At 36.8% G+C, this 17,631-nt stretch overlaps 1 protein-coding gene across 5 annotated transcripts in view; it reads right to left on the reverse strand.

Moving 5' to 3' along the window:
- The window catches only part of DNAJB14 (DnaJ heat shock protein family (Hsp40) member B14), a 47,265-nt gene extending 29,634 nt beyond the window's left edge, over nt 1-17,631 (reverse strand). For 3 of the 5 annotated variants that reach the window (XR_010156654.1, XR_010156655.1, XM_063809708.1), the window contains exons 1-2: nt 17,318-17,615; nt 1,323-1,494 (exon numbers count right to left, since the gene is read on the reverse strand). Coding sequence is in view for 3 of the 5 variants with exons in the window: in XM_063809708.1 (XP_063665778.1) it covers nt 1,323-1,494; nt 17,318-17,450 (305 nt within the window). In the remaining 2 variants the exon portion in view is untranslated. Of the gene's footprint in view, nt 1-1,322; nt 1,495-17,317 lie in introns of all 5 variants that reach the window. The other 2 variants (XM_526640.7, XM_009448068.5) reach the window with 2 other exon arrangements.

The raw sequence follows: 17,631 nt of genomic DNA on the forward strand, positions 1-17,631 counted from the left end.
TGTCGCCCAGGCTGGAGTGCAGTGGTGTAATCTTGGCTCACTGCAACCTCTGCCTCTTGAGTTCAAGTGATTCCTCAGCCTCAGCCTCCCGAGTAGCTGGCATTACAGGTGCCTATCACCACGCCCGGCTACTTTTTCTATTTTTAGTAGAAATGAGGTTTTGCCATGTTGGCCAGGCTGGTCTTGAACTCCTGACCTCAGGGGATCTGCCCGCCTTGGCCTCCCAAAGTGCTAGGATTACAGGCGTGAGCCACCACACTCAGTCAGAGAATCCTTTTTTCTCATTGTAATCACTCTCAAATAAAATGTTACAATCAAGCTTTAGCATTTAAATATATAGGGACAAATGCAAAATATAAATATATGGGTATTTGATTTTAAAATTAAGATATGGTAACAAATCACTTTCCTTAATGAATAAAACCTGTATCTCAAAATACACTTCAATTACAAATTATGGTAAATAAAAAGTTGAGAATGGGGTAAAAAGGTGAAAAAAGAAATAAAATTAAAAGAGAAACAGACAAGAAAGGACAAATGAGAAAGACTTAACCTAACTAATTTTAACTACTCTTCACTTGAGTTAGTTCACTATATTATGATTCACTCTCCATGAGAATTCTTGAATTAATCTCTGTTTAAAATCCTTAATCTTTAGTTTCCCTAGCAAAGTAATATCAGCACAACATCAATACAGCTTCCTTAAGCTTTAGCAGGAAACAAAACAGACTTTTCTCTAGTGTTTCAAACTCAAAGTTTCATTTCATTTCCAGAAAACCTTTTACTTATAAAATTAAAGCCAGATACCCAAAACCCAGTTTATAACTTTTCAACTCTAACATTTCTGCGAAAAGACATTATAGTGTCTGCATATATATAAAGATAGCCCTTCAAAAAGAATATAAATAGAAAAACATCCTTCACTAATATAAGTAGGAAATTGAAAATGTTGCTATTACACTCAATATTCCTCTCATGAAATTCTCCCATTTTCATCTATGTAAAATAAAACAACTCTTCATCCTCTTTTAATATTGCTACATAAACAACATATTGTGTGAAAAAGCTGCAATAATTTTTCTTAAAAAAATTATTTGGAAAAAGCTTTGTAACTTGAGGTTACTTTAAAAAATAGAATATTCTATAGAGTTGGTACTTTACAGACCAGTTTTATAAAGAATATGAAGCATAAGACACACCCAGAGTTCAATTCCTTGATGTCTATTCTTCTAATGTTATATTTCACTTTTTTCAGGTGTTATAACATCAAAAAGTACATTAATACCAATTATGATTGAGATGTAAACCATATTTATTCCTACCTGAGAACTCCATCTACTTGGTCTTTGGTATAGCCTTTTCCACCTTCACCACTACCAGATGTGCTGTCCTTTGTGCAATTAGGCTTGCTTTGATCGCCACTACCTGATGGTTTTCGGCAATGAGGGCTATTTCCAGCCGTGCTTCCATTTTTCATAATTATTTCCAATAGTGCTGTAGAAAGATAAAGTACACTATGCCTATTTACATCAACGTACATACACAAGATCCTGAGAAGAAAGTTTTAAAGCAGACAAATTATGAAGTGTGTTCTCCAAAAAGATTCACCATAGGATCTTTTTAATTAGCACGCATTCCCCTAAGTACTTAACTGTTTACAGAACACTAATCACCATCTAGAAGTAGAATGTTAAGTTAAAGCTAGTAACTTGAGATTATAATCATTCAATTATTTATGACATAATTTTATTTGTCATATCATGTGACACTGCAGATTACCAAAGAAAAAGAGGTAAGTCTTTAAAGTAGCCAATGAGATCATCCACAAAGTAACAGAAATTTAGACTTCCTGTTTAATTCTCAATAGCAACAATGGGAGCCAAGATACTGGAATATTATCATCCAAATGCTCAGAAAAAATAAATTGCTAACTTGAGTTATGCACTAATTTCCCAGAAAGTGCACAAGATAAAAACATTTTCCAACAAATAGAAAATTTATCACTAAAAGATTTTCACTAGAGGATACTGTAATATATACATTTCAGGCAAAACGAAAACATTTACAGATAGGCTGAGATGGAAAAAGGAATGGTAAGCAAATAGTGTGGTAAATATGAGAGTAAATGTGAACAATGAGTGTAAAAAATAATTCTTATCAAGGATTTGCTTTTTAATAATCTGGGGAGGAGAAGCATAAAAGTAGGGGTAGAAAGAATATGAATGAAATAAGGTTGGCCATATATATTCATAATGGTTCAAGACAGGTGAGTGATTGGGAGTGATTATACTATTTTTTTCTCCTTTTGTGTGTGCTTAAAACTTTCCATAATAAAAGTTAAAACTAAACATAAAAAAGTTAACAAAACTAATGGAAAAAAAGGGAAATCCATCATCATTGTGGATTTTAACACATTTCAATCAGTAACTGATATAAGGTAAATTTTAAGAAATCATTGAGGATACAGATGACTTAGACATCAAATTTATAAGCTTTATCTAAGAGATATAACATTATACCCAACTAGTGAATATCCCCTTCTCACAGGCCCACATTATCACTAGACCATAGAGTGGTCCTTTTCAAATCTCAGAGAATTATCACCATATATATATATATATATATATATATATATATATATATATATATATACCACAATCTATGAGCACAATACAGTTATATGAGAAATCAGTTACAAAAAATGTAACTAAAAAAATCATAAATGGGTTGGAAAAGAAAAAACAAAATAAAAAAATCTAGACAGCTTGTGTATCAAAGAAATAACTACAACAGAAATTACAAAATACTTAGAACTGAATAGAAATTAAAACACCACATATCAGAACTTGTGGGTCAACAACTAGCCATCCACATGCAAAAGAATAAATTTGGACTCCATCACACTGGACACAAAAATTAACTCGGAATGGATCATGAATCTAAGTGTAAGAGCTAAAGCTTCAAAACTCTTAGAAGAAAATACAGAAGTAAATCTTCATGATGTTGATTTAGGCAAAATATTCTTAACTACAGAAACAAAAGTAAATGTGATAAAAGGAAAACAGAGAAAATGGGCTTTATCAAAATTTAAAACTTTTGTACTTCAAAGGCTATCATCGACAGAATGGAAAAAAAATGTTTACAAATAACATACCTGATTTTCAAAAAAAAGTATCCAGAATATATAAAGAATTCTTACAGTTCAGTAATAAAAAGATCAAAAACACCAGTTAAAAAAACGGGTGAAGGATCTGAATAGACAATTTCTCCAAAACAAACAAACAAATGGTCAATAAGCACAAAAAAAAAAAGTTGCTCAACATCATTAGCTATTAGGGAAATAAAAATCAAAACCACAAAGAGATGTATCACTTCAAACCCACATCCAAAAGATGAACAATAGCAAATGTTGAGAAGGATGGGGAGAAATTGGTACCCTAATAAGTTTCTAGTGAGAATGTAAAATGATGCTGCTACTTTGAAAAAATCATCTAGTAGTTCTTTAAAAAAGTAAACATAGTTACCATTTGACTCAACAATCCCATTCCTAAGTACATATCCAAGAGAAATGATATACAAAAACTGATTCACAAATGTTCATTGCAACATTATTCACAATGGCAAAAAGATACAAACAACCAAATATCTATCAACTGATGGATAATGATATATCCAGACAATGAAATATTTTCAAAAATAAAAAGAAACAGAGTACTGATATGTGCTACAACATGAATGGACCTTGAAAACATTATGCTAAGTGAAAGACTCCAGTCACAAAAGATGGTATACTATACGGTTCCGCTTATATGAAATGTACAGAACAGGCAAAAATCTACAGGGACAGAAAGTAAATGAATCATTGCCAAAGCTGGGGGTGCAGGGGAGGGTGGAACTGGGAATAAATGAGGAGTGACTGCTAAAGAGTAATGAGGTGTCTTTTTGAAGTAAGGAAATGTTCTAAAATTGATTTCCATAATTGTTGTGCAGCTCTGTTAAAATACTAAAGAAACACTGAATGGTATAATTGAAATGAGTGAATTGTATGGTATGTGAATTATGTCTCAATAAAGTGTGTATATATATACACACACTCTCAATATTATGTCTCAATAATGTCTCAATAAAGTATGTATATATATATACACACACTCAACTAGGTACCAATCTATCAGTTATTAATGAGAAATATAACATAAACAGTCTTTTTTTTTTTTTTTTTTTTTGAGACTGAGCCAGGCTGGAGTGCAGTGGCATAATCTCGGTTCACTGCAACCTCCGTCTCCTGGGTTCAAGCAATTCTGTCTCAGCCTCCTGAGTAACTGGGACTACAGGTACCTGCCCCCGACACCTGGCTAATTTTTTAATTTTTTTTTTAGTAGAGATGGGGTTTCACCATATTGGCCAGGCTGGTCTCAAACTCCTGACTTCAAGTGATCCGCCCGCCTTGGCCTCCCAAAGTGCTGGGATTACAGGCGTGAGCCACACGCCTGGCCAATTTTTAAACTATAGTCTGTATTTAGTCTGCAATCGCAATGAATGGAAACCAGCATGGTCTAAGGGAGGTAGTGGTTCACAACATTTAGACATAAAAACTTTTGTGGGAATTCTGGAAAAAAGGCTATGACATCAGCTTAAATTTTAAATCTCTCCGAATTCCCTCATAAAATGAGAGAAAACCTCATGCACAAAATCCCAAAATATAAGGTGGGGAAAAACCACCAACTGCCACAAGATCTGTGTGGGCAGTGGAGTATAATACAGGGGCATTTGCCAGCCCACGGAACATAAAATAAAAATAAAAATAAAAATAACCAACAGGGACTCTCTATATAGCACAACAGGCAAAACTGGGAAAAGTGTGTAAAAAGGAATGAGTTTTGCCTACTACAATAGTACACAAGTGCACGGGTCCACAATAAAGCTTTAAAGGCATGGAAGACTCTAGTCACTACATGCCCTCAAAAATAATCAATCAAAGCTCTCTTCCACAATAAAGCCACACCAAGAAGAAACTCCTGGGAACAGGACCCAAACTGAAGAGGACAGGGAAAACAAAAAAAACGAAAAGAGAAACTCCAGATAAAAGTAGGGAAGGATAAAGGAATGAGAAGATCTCATTTAGCAAGGTGACATTTTTAAACATTACACAAAAACAGAAGGATCTCTACGTATTTACCAGCACATAAAAATGAGTAAAAAAAAAATGACAGAAGTCAAATCTGATACAAAATTATAAGAAAAAAAGGATGAGTATGAATTAAACCTCTGAAGACAATAAATACACACCATAAACACTTGCTAACAAAACAGATGAACACTTTAATACTTCAAAACAAGCTGAAAAGACTAAAAAATAATGCATGATATAAAAGAACAATATATATCAAAATTACAACAACATCAGAAATTACTGGCCAGATGCAGTGGATCACATCTGTAATCCCAGCACTTTGGGAGGCTGAGGCGGGTAGATCACCTGAGGTCAGGAGTTCAAGACTAGCCTGGTCAACATGGTGAAATCCTGTCTCTACAAAAATACAAAAATTAGCCGGGCATGATGACCAGTGCCTGTAATCCCAGCTACCCGGGAGGCTGAGGTGGGAGAATTGCTTGAACCTGGAGGTGGAGGTTGCAGTGAGCTGAGATTGAGCCACTGCACTCCAGCCTGGGTGACAGAGCAAGACTGTCTCAAAAAAAAAAAAAAAAAAAAAAAAAGAAAAGAAAAAATTATCTCTCAAAAACTTATGTGATAAAACTCAATAAAAAATAAGACATTTAAAAAAATCAATTAAAAAAAGACTAAACTAGAAGAAACAAAGACTCATAAATACAACAGATAATGCTTAAAAGAGAAAGAAAATATACCAGAAGGAAATTTAAAACATTTTTTTAAAAAGTCAAAAAGACAAAAAAATTTCAAGAGAAAACAGCAAATATTAACAGTAAAGATCCAACATATGTACAATAGGAGTACTGAAGAAAAACAAAAAAATAGAACAAATAAACTTTTCTGACATAAAAACAAAAAATCTGAAACTATTAAATGAAAGGGCAAATCACAGACCTAATACTGACCAAGAATAACTAACACCAAGACATATTCTAATAAAATTAAATATCTAGGCAAAAAGAGCAAATGACTTATAAAGGAGAGGAAATTAGACTGTCATCAGACTTTGTTCATCAGTAGTACTTGCATAAAACAATGGAGTAACAGATACACATGGAAAGAAAACGTACAGCAAAGACTTTGTATCCACCAAAATAACTTCAAGCAGTAAAGCCCACAGATGAACTGTTTTCAACGTTATAGAATGAATGGAGCTTAGTTCCCACAAGCCCTTCTGGGAATCCACTATAAAACAGGCTTTAGGAATCCAAAATAATTACATATATGCTGACATAAGGACTGGTAGTAGTAAGCATTAAATGTATAGTTATTTATACAACTAAAACTAAATGACGGTTAAGAGAGAGCATACAGCATGTAATGACAGTATCTTCTAACACTGTAGATACGGTTTGAATATTTTCTAAATGGTGGGCTTCCCCTGTTTTTCCCTCTTCTAATAGAAAAATTATTAGGCTTCTTCCTTTCCCTTCTTTTCCTTTTGGCATCTGGGGCTGGCAATGCCTGAATCCTGAACCAAGGAAGCTTATTGGGACTCAAGAGACAGTCATGGCCAGGTGCGGTGGCTCACGCCTGTAATCCCAGCACTTTAGGGGGCTGAGGCGGAGGGATCACTTGAGGTCAAGAATTTGAGACCAGCCTGGCCAACATGGTGAAACCTCGTCTCTACTAAAAATACAAAAAGTAGCCAGGTGTGGTGGCATGCACCTGTAGTCCCAGCTACTCGGGAGGCTGAGACAGGAGAATCGCTTGAACCCAAGAGGCAGAGGTTGCAGTAAGCCATGATTGTGCCACTGCACTCCAACCTCGGTGACACAGACTGTATCAAAAAATAAAATAAATTTAAAAATAGAGACAGTCACAACCAAAAACATGGCTGAGTTCAAGAGGGCCTGGACCAATGGGCTTTTATGTACTAAAATACATAGAAAATTTTACATAAAAGCTCGATTTTATGTAATGAAGCAATTTGTTACATAAAAGGGAAAATAAGCAAATAAGTGGGAGCCACATTTCTCATTCTGTTCTGATTCTCTAACAGAGAAAAGAATCACAAACATGGAAATGGAGATGGCTGGAATGAATCCTGTGGCATTTTACTAAAAATGGAAGTGTGTGAATATACTGTATGTGTGTGCATGTGTCACAGATACTAAAATTAATATTGACCAAATTACTATAAATATGTGTAGATCACAAACACATATAACACACATATGTACAGAAATATACATACATGCATTCACGCATACATTTATTTCCTGGCTCTGTCCACTGATAGGGCTAGAAACAATGACACTTCTGTAAGCTATGAGTTCATTTAGTATCTATATCTAGTTTCTAAATACCATTGTCCAGTAAAAGGAGTCAGGACTTCTTGGAGAACTAGCTGATTCCTAGGGCAGAGAAAGTAAAATGTGAGCCTGAAATTTTTTTGTGTTAGGAAATTTAAAAATTCAAAGAACAATGAGAACATGTCCAAAAGACACAGGAGCCAGCCTGAAGGGGCTCCCACTAACTAAATCTGAACACAAAAATAAATGATGATAATGACAGATTAAATCAGAAACCATGAATCTGTAACAGATAATTGAGGCTGAATGCTAACTAATAAATGTAGAAGAAATTATGGAATTAGAAAACCACATTTGGCAACCATCAGAAATTTTTTCAGGAAAGAATAACCAATGGATGCTACAAAGAGACAGTGAAAGTTTGTTGAGTAACAGGACACATACACAGTTTCAAAGTATTTCCCTACAAAACATGTATTTATTACAAAGAAGAAAAGAATAACATCGCCAGGCGCAGTGGCTCACGCCTGTAATCCCAGAACTTTGGGAGGCCGAGGCGGGCGGATCAGGAGGTCAGGAGATCGAGACTATTCTGGCTAACACAGTGAAACCCTGTTTCTACTAAAAAATACAAAAAATTAGCCAGGTATGGTGGCAGGCACTTATAGTCCCAGCTACTCGGGAGGCTGAGGCAGGAGAATGGTGTGAACCCGGGAGGTAGAGCTCGCAGTGAGCCGAGATCGCGCCATACACTCCAGCCTGGGCGACAGAGAGAGACTCCATCTCAAAGAATAACATCATAGTGGAGAAAAACAGCAATCACTAACTTAACTAAGTGATCAAAGAAACCTCACCAGTAAGGACCAAATCAACATCATGTGTCTCCTGATATGTTACACTAAGAACACACATCAGCTGGGCACGGTAGCTCACACCTGTAATCCCAGCACTTTGGGATGCCAAGGTGGGCTGATCACTTGAGCCCAGGGAGTTCCAGACCTGCCTGGGCAACATAGCAAAACCTTGCCTCTACAAAAAGTACAAAAATTAGCCAGGCATGGTGGCATACGCCTGTAGTACCAGCTACTCGGGAGGCTAAGGTAGAAGAATTACTTGAGCCCAGGAGGCATAGGTTGCAGCGAGCCATGATCATGCCACTACACTCCAGTCTGGGTGACAAAGTGAGACTCAAAAAAAGGAACACACGTCACTTCCATAGTATTACACCAAAAACAAATATGATGAAATATCAGTCAAAGCCAAATTCAGGGCTGGGCATGGTGGCTCATGCCTGTAATCCCAGCACTTTGGGAGGCCAAGGTGGGAGGATCACTTGAGCCCAGGAGTTCAAAACCAGCCTGGAGAACACAGTGAAACCCTGTCTCTATTTATTTAAAAAAAAAAAAAAAAAAAAGTTGAGGGAAATTCTATAAACTCACTGGCCTAGGCCAGGCACGGTGGCTCATGCCTGTAATCCCAACACTTTGGGAGGCTGAGGCAGGCGGATCACTTGAGGTCAGGAGTTCGAGACCAGCCTGGCTAACATGGCGAAACCATGTTAAAAATACAAAAAAAAAAAAAAAATAGCTGGGCGTTGTGGTGCATGCCTGTAATCCCAGCTACTTGGGAGGCTGGAGAATCGCTTGAACCCAGGAGGTGGAGGTTGCGGTGAGCAGAAATTTAAAAAAAAAAAAAATTGGCATATACTCATCAAAAATACCAAGGTCAAGAAAAAAAAAAAGATGGTATCTGGAGAATAAAACATCATGGCCACATAAATGCGACATGTGGACATGTGCTTTTTTTTTTTTTTTTGCCATAAGGGGCATAATTGAGAAAACTGGCAGAATGTGAGTAAGGTGAAAGCACTGATTTCATAAACTTGATGGTTACACTGTGATTATCTAAGAGAGTGTCCTTGTCTTAGAAAATGTATGCTCAATTATTTAGGGGTAATGGGAGATCATGTCTAAAGCTACTGTTAATTGGTTCCAGAAAAACAGACTGTGGTGTGTGTGTGTGTAGAAAGAGAAAGAGAAAGAGAGAAGGGTAGCAGAGAGGGAGAGAGAAAGGTCCTGATAAAGCAAACGTAAAAATTTTAACAAATACAAAGCAAATGAAATGTATTTGAAAATTAGTATTATTTGTATTAAGTTTGAATGATTTTATATTTGTGTAAGTTTGTATTATTCTTGCAACTTTTCTGTAAGTTTGAAATTATTTCAAAATTTTCCAAAACTAAATGTACTAATATAAAGGGGCTCCCACTGACCAAAAACCTAAAAAATGATAACTTGCTAGTTTTTGGAGAATGAAAAGGAATAGCCTCCTTTTCTTGAAAACTGATAAAAGCAATCAAGCATTTATCATGATTTTCCTATATAAACGATACCACTGCATAACCATAAGACAGGTGGAGGAGGAAGTATCTCTTTATATAAATATTTCGGCCAATAAAAAAAAAACTTTTTAAAAATTGTAGAGCCAGATATGAAAGTGGTTATATATGTTTAATATTTAAAAGTGCCCACCAGCCGGGTACAGTGGCTCACGCCTGTAATCCTAGCACTTTGGGAGGTTGAGGTGGGTAGATCACCTAAGGTCAGGAGTTCGAGACCAGCCTGGCCAACATGGGGAAACCCCGTCTCTACTAAAAATACAAAAATTACCTGGACATGGTGGTGCATGCCTGTAGTCCCAGCTACGTGGGAGGCTAAGGCAGGAGAACTGCTTGAACCCGGGAGATGGAGGTTGCAGTGAGCCAGGATTGTACCATTGCATTCCAGCCTGGGCAACAGAGCGAGACTCCATCTCAAAAAAATTTTTTAAATGAAATAAAATAAAACAAAATAAATAAACGTGGCCACGATGACCCAATGCATGCTAATTAGAAGTTATCTGTGTGTTCCTCCTTTCATTTTTAGCACAAACACGTTCTCCCATGGTTCCTCTGGACATTTTCCACGTTAACACCTAGATTTTGGATATTGCTAAAGCAGAATCATATAGTTGTTACAGATTTTTGGCAGTTACTATGATAATGAAGATTTTTCTGGAATTTCATGCACAGGGCTTCTGCCTAACAGTAGCTGTGTGCATACATGAGCTCATACTACACAGTCTTTGGCTCCATCAAGTGAAAATGTGGACAAGCTGTATTACTTCTGGGCCTCAAAATCTAGCTTAATCATCTTAAAAATGGAATCAGCAAAGTTGTCAGTACTAATAATCACTAGAACTGATGCCTAAGAAGATGACTCAGTTCAACTACCATGAGAATTTAGAACACATTGGATCTTTCGGATTTATTAAATGTCTTAGCTATCACATGGGATCTCTTTTACAATAATGCGCAGTGTTACAAACATTAATTGGGATAGTACTTATAAACCAGAGAACATTCACTTTTATGAAAAATTTTATCCAATCTTATTTTATGCATTTACCTTCCAGACGTACTGCTCTACTAGGAGTTTTAACATAATCTGCATGTAATTTAGTATATTCCATATTAAAGACCAATGAAAAAGTTAATATAGAATTTAAAATATTTATGTTGATAATCCAAAAAGGAAGAACTGAGATCTATTTTTATTCTTAAGTTTCTGTTGCACTCCTATATAATGTCTACCATTAGCTGAATTGAATATCAGAACACATGATTTGAAAAACGAATAGATTTTTTCTTTTTCACAAAATACAAATAGCTTTTATTTGTGTGATTATACAAACATGTATGTTCAGCTCATTAAAAAACAAAACAGGCCAGGCGTGGTGGCTCATGCTTGTAATCCCAGCACTTTGGGAGGCTGAGGCAGGTGGATCACTTGAGGTCAGGAGTTTGAAACCAGCCTGGTCAACATGGTGAAACCCCGTCTCTACTAAAAACACAAAAATAAGCTGGTGTCGTGACACACGCCTGTAGTCCTAGCTACTCGGAGGCTGAGGCAAGATAATCGCTTGAACCCAGGAGGCGGAGGTTGCGGTGAGCTGAGATTGTGCCACTGCACTCCAGCCTGGGCAACAGAACGAGACTCTGTCTCAAAAATAAATAAATAAATAAAATAACAAAGTAAAAATCACTTATAAATCCCCTTCCAACCCTCCCCCAAATCCCCCCCAAAAAATCATTATAGCCTTTTGGTTACTCTAGTTAGCTAGCTGTCTAGCTTTTTAGACATTATTAAATTAAAAAAATATAATCTACCTGTTTTTAGCTTAATTTTCTTCAATTGTTGACATATTAGGGATATCACCTTATAGCAATAAACACAGGTCCATGTCATCATTTTTAATAGGTGCATAATTTATGAATGCAATGAATTTAATCAGTTTCCACTAATGGACATTTATACGCTTTCCAAATTTTTGCTACAGAGACAATCCCTATATATATATATATATATTTTTTGAATACTTAGGCTGATTATAGAAAAGCTTCATTTGTGAATATATTAATATAGAAGGCCTTACGGCTATAATATTTTCATTTAGTTATTTATTTAACAAATTATCTTTATTGAAGAGAGTAAAATTAAATAAACAGCTATCATTCCAGAAAATCCAGGCCCATAGATGTCACAAATATATGTAAAATACTGTTAGGCATCATGGGAGTAAAAAAGATAATTAAGATTAAAATAGTTCCTGACCGCTAAGGTATTTTAAATGTAGGAGAGAGACAGCTATATACACAGGCAATGTAAGGGATGAAGTCAGCAAGGCAGAAGAACTAAATGTTAACTAAGCATGGAATGAGTAGTTGAATCCAAATTAATATTACTCCTAATTTAAAGCAATTATCTTATGCTCAAATAATTACTTTAACAAATGACAGAAGAGACAAACATACTATCAACTCCAAGGTACTATTCAAGTTTTTTCCTATAGAAATAATACATGACATGCTTACAGCACTTAAGATAATAAAATATCCTCACAATAAGCCTGCGAAGATTACAAATGAGAAAGCTGAGGCTCAGGAAAGGAAGAGGCAATGACAGAAATGGAATTATTGTGTCATATACCAGATAGATACTTCATATTTCCCCTAGAATGTAAGCTCCATGAGGACAAGGACTCTGTCTTACTATCCACTGAATTCCCAGTTCTTAGAATATTGTCTGGGACAGAAAAATGTATATTCAGTAAAAATTTGTTGAATAAATCAAACCCCATTTTATAGATGAGGAAATTGAGGTTCGGAAAGATTAAGCTATATATCCAAGGTCACATCATTATTAAATTAAGATTCAAACCCTGAATCAGTATTCTTTCTTCAACTGTAATATCTGAAATAATTTGGCTACTAGCTGAAATTTGGAAATCATTTTTGTAACACTTCAGTTGGTGCTATAGAAATAATTGTTTTGAATGTATAATTTGTACTTGTCACTAAATTTCAATTAAGTCAAAAACACAAAAGACTGAAATTATCTTAAAAAGAATATGTTGGATAATACTCCAGATGTATAATGACAATTTTAAAAGCTACTTTTTAAACCATTTTAAGTAAGACAAAAAGAGACAGAACTTTGAATTTTTTATTAGATATAAATTTTAAAATAATGTAGCAAAAAATTAGGAAGAAAAAGGACTGTTTAAATTGCTATTGTGCAGATAGATGCTGCAAATTATATACTATTCAATACATAATTTGGATTATCATACTTATCCGTTCATTACAGTAGATGAAGAATGGCCTTTTTTGAAGCTGTAAGCCACCAATTGATTCAAATTACTACAGTGTTCCTGAAAACAATAAAAATGCTTTTCTCTTAAAAAAAAAAAATCTACACTTCAAACTATCTCCCAATTATTATGAAAATGCAATGCAAAGCATTAAAACAGATTGTATCCCTCTCTGAAAATCCAGAACATATCAGTAACTCAATAAATGTACAGTTTATTCAGAAACTACAGTTACTGAGTTCTGCTTACTGACATTTTTCTAGAATATTTATATTTTCTATGTGGTAGCTATTCATATATATCAATACTTTAAAATATTTGAAAGTTGTACAACTGAATTCACTTAGAAGTCCACTGCAATAAGTAAACTGTAAAATAATATTCTCAACTAAAAACATGGAAAGAAACAATATCCTAGATCCATTTGGGGATTAAGTTTTTTGTCAAGAAAAACTCTTGCCAATTTCTGAAAGTGTCTTATGTATCAGACTTCCTACCTGGCAAAAATAAAATGTTAAGAGGACAAAAATCCTGGAATCTAGCAGGAATTTAGTCTCATGTTTTACCATGTAAGAATAATGGAAATCAAAATGTGATCTTTTCTTTTGCCTCTCTTAGTTTAAGCATATCCAGACGAACATTCAGTCAACTTTCTGAGTTATAAGAATTTGGTGGTGGACTAGTATAAGTGAAATTCAGGGCTAAAATTTTAAAATCTAATTGTAACCAATAGCTTCGACTTCTTTCTATATGAAATATTTTATCAGGATCTCACACAAATGTCCTAGATCTTTCTCTCTCCTGAATTCTTAAATTGTACCAATAAACATCTTCTAGAATGTTCTATATAAAATACACTTCTCTGAGTACTGGCATATAACTTTATTTCAGCTCACATAAATCCTGTGATGACATCTTCACTTTACATATAACTAAAGAAGGCTCAGAGGAGTTAAGTAATTTGTCACTGGTGAAAAAGGAGTCAGAGAAAACATCTGCATCTGAACTAAGGTTTTTGGACTACACAGTTATCCCCTATCACTTTATTTGGTAATCACATACTGCCTTACATTTGTACTACCAACTTTCACCCTTACATTTCTTAATTTTTCCAACATTCGTGTCCTTAAGAGCAACAAACTGTGTTGTGCTTTGGTATCTTATAATATCTTTTAGGAGATTTATTCAAATTGTTTGCATGACAGAAGCATGATAGTGTGTACATTTGGGTGGGTTTTAAGAATTCTCAGAGCTTCACACTTGTAAAATGGGGATGACACCAAAATTAATTGAGTGCTTACTGTTAAATGCATTTAATCCTCACAACAGCACTATGAGATCAGTACATTGTCTCCATTTTACAGACGAAAAAGCTAAAGGCTGGAGAGGTTCTCTACCCTGCTCAAAAATAAGGTTACAAGCTAGTAGGTGGAGTCAGACTTCAAAAGCCAAGTTATTCTGTCTAGACTGCCTACTCACTTAATGTTAAAACTGTCCCTCTAGGACTAGATAATGACTAAATGAAATCATATTCAACAGTAGGGGAGGATTCAAAAATAATTAACTCCTGGCAATGATTTCTTGAATATGACAGCAAAAGCACACAAAAAAAAGCAAAAATAGAAAAATGGCACTACAACAAACTTAAAAACTTATGTGCATCAAATAGCACCATCAACAAAGTGATGAAAAGGCAACATATAAATAGGAGAAAACATCTGCAAATCACATATCTGATAAGGGGTTAATATCCAGAATAAATAAGGAACTCCTACAACTCAACAACAACAAAAAAAAAAACAAGTAATGTGATTTAAAAATGGGCAAAGGACTTGAACAGACATTTTCTCCAAAAATGGGATATTATAAAACTAGCCAATAAGCATATGAAAAGATGCTCAACATTACTAATCATCAGAGAAATGCAAATCAAAGCCACAATGAGATATCACCTCCCACTCAAGGACGGGTACTATCAAAACAAACAAAAACAGAAAATAGGTGTTGGCAAGGATGGTGAGAAACTGAAACCCTATGTACTGTTCATGGGAAAGTAAAATGGTGCAGGCGCTACAGAAACTGTATTGTGGTTCCTCAAAAATTAAAAATAGAATTACGGTATGATCCTACAATCCCACTTCTGGGTATCCAAAATAATTGAAAGCAGGCTCTTTGCATATCCTTGTTCATAGCAGCATTATTCATAATAGCCAAGAGGTGAAAGGAACCCAAATGTCCATAGACAGATGAATGGATTAACAAAATGTGGTGTATATATACAATGGAATATTATTCCGTTTTTTTACTGTAGTTTTTTTTTTGGTCTTTTTTTTTTGTTTTTTTGAGACGGAGTCTCGCTGTGTCGCCCAGGCTGGAGTGCAGTGTTGCCATCTCGACTCACTGTAACCTCCATCTCCCGAGTTCAAGCGATTCTCCTGCCTCAGCATCCCCTAGTAGCTGGGATTACAGGCATGCACCACCACGCCTGGCTAATTTTTTTGTATTTTTAGTAGAGATGGCGTTTCATCATGTTGGCCAGGCTGGTCTCGAACTCCTCACCTCAAATGATCCGCCCGCCTCGGCCTCCCAAAGTGCTGGGATAACAGGCGTGAGCCACCGCGCCCAGCCTAATCAGTATTTTTTTAAAGAGGAATTCTTCACGTTACAACATAAATGAAACTTGGGAACATTATGCTAAGTGAAGTAAGACAGTCACAAAAAGATACTGCATGAATCTACCTATCTGAGGTAACTAAAGTAGTTAAATTCACAGAAACACAAAGTAGAATGGTAGTTGCCAGGGTCTTAGGAGACGGGGCGGTAGGGAGCTGTCTGATTAGTACACAGTTGTGGTGTAAGATGAAAAAGTTCTGAAGAGTCCTTGCACAACAATGTCAATATACTTCACTAATGGACTGCACACTTAAAAATAGTTAAGACCGTAAATTTGGCAGGTTTTTAAACCACAACTTAAAAAATTATTAACTCTTTTCTTTCATTTTATTTTCCTGTCCTCATGGGTATAGTGTTAGAAGGCAATGTAATGGAAAGGATAGAGAGAAAAGCAAAGAGCACAGGGCTTCAACGACGTAGAGAAAAAAATTTAAGAGACAACAAAACAAGTGGCCCCATATTTTCATTAATAATTTTCTACAATTAATTGAATCTATCGATAACTTTCTTCTTAACCTGGAAATACTAATGGCAAGGCAACAGTGTAGCGGTTAAAGGCCTTTTCGAGTCTGAAAGTTCAGCTACTATTCTGAGTTTGCTACTAATTGTTGTGTGACCTTGGGTAAGATACTTTCATTCATTCGCTAATTCATTCATTAATTATCAGAAAGTCTGTTTCCACGTGGGTAAACCTGGTCAAGTGAATCCTGCACCTCTACACAGAATTGTTCTGAGGAATAAATGAAATAATCCATGCAAAATGTTAGGCACAACTATTGGCACTTTGTGCTCAATAAATGTTGGCTATTATTACTCCGAAGCCTATCGAGTAGGAAAATAAATAAGCTGAATTCAACTAAAGGAAACCCAGTACCATATTCCTCAGAGATTTGGTTCGTCGATAATCATGGTGTTATCAAATCAGATACTCTTCAGCAATCATTACTTCAGCAATGACTCTTGACCATTCTTGCCGAATGTGTGCTCTTCTCTTTTAAAGGAACTCTCTCCCAGGGAAAAGCAATGTCATCTCAGGTATTCGATGTTTGCTTTGGGAACAGTTTTCTACAGATCTCAGAAACATGGAATCTGAGATTAGCCACTAGAGTACACCATTCCTCTCACTTCGATAGGGGCCTAGGCCTTATGTGGGACTGAGAATGGGGAGGGAGGGGGCCACATAAACAACACAGATACAAATAAAGCCTCACTGTGGTAAGACGGGACCAGACAAGTCTCCTCCAGGGAGAATGAAACCCGGACATTTAGGACAGCGGAACGCGGAGCCGGCGGGCAAGCGGGTGCAGAGGAACCTCGCGCAGCATTCCCCGAGCCCCAGACCGGAGCCGGGGCTGGGGCCAGGGCGGGGGTGTGTCGGGATGCTCCCCACCGGGCCTGGGGCTGGGGCTGGCTCAGACAGGCCGGGGGCCCCGCAGGCTTCCAGGAGGGGCCGAGGTGGGGGCAGGGGCGGGCTACGCGGTGGTCTGGGGATTGGGCAGGAAGAGAAGGGACGCTGAGGTCTCACCGCGGGCCGAGGGCAGTGGGTAGAGCTTCTCGGCCTTCTGCAGGAAGCGCTGGGCCTTCTCGCGGTTGCCGGCGTTCAGGGCCTCCCGGGCGATCTCGACACATTTCTCAGCCTCATCCCTGTTCCCCTCCATAGCTTGCTCCTTCTTCCGTTTCCTCCGGCAGCGCAGCTAAGAGGGGCGGAAGCCGCCGCGGAGGAGGCGAGGCGGGACCGGCTGGGGGCGTGCGGCGGCAGCGGGGAGGAGCGCAGGGGACCGCGGCAGCGGCTGCGACGGCCCGGGCGGACGGGCGGGCCTCGCAGCTCCGCCTCCTCAC

Source organism: Pan troglodytes, chromosome 3, assembly GCF_028858775.2.
Source record: "Pan troglodytes isolate AG18354 chromosome 3, NHGRI_mPanTro3-v2.0_pri, whole genome shotgun sequence".
NCBI classification, from domain to species: Eukaryota; Metazoa; Chordata; class Mammalia; order Primates; family Hominidae; genus Pan; species Pan troglodytes.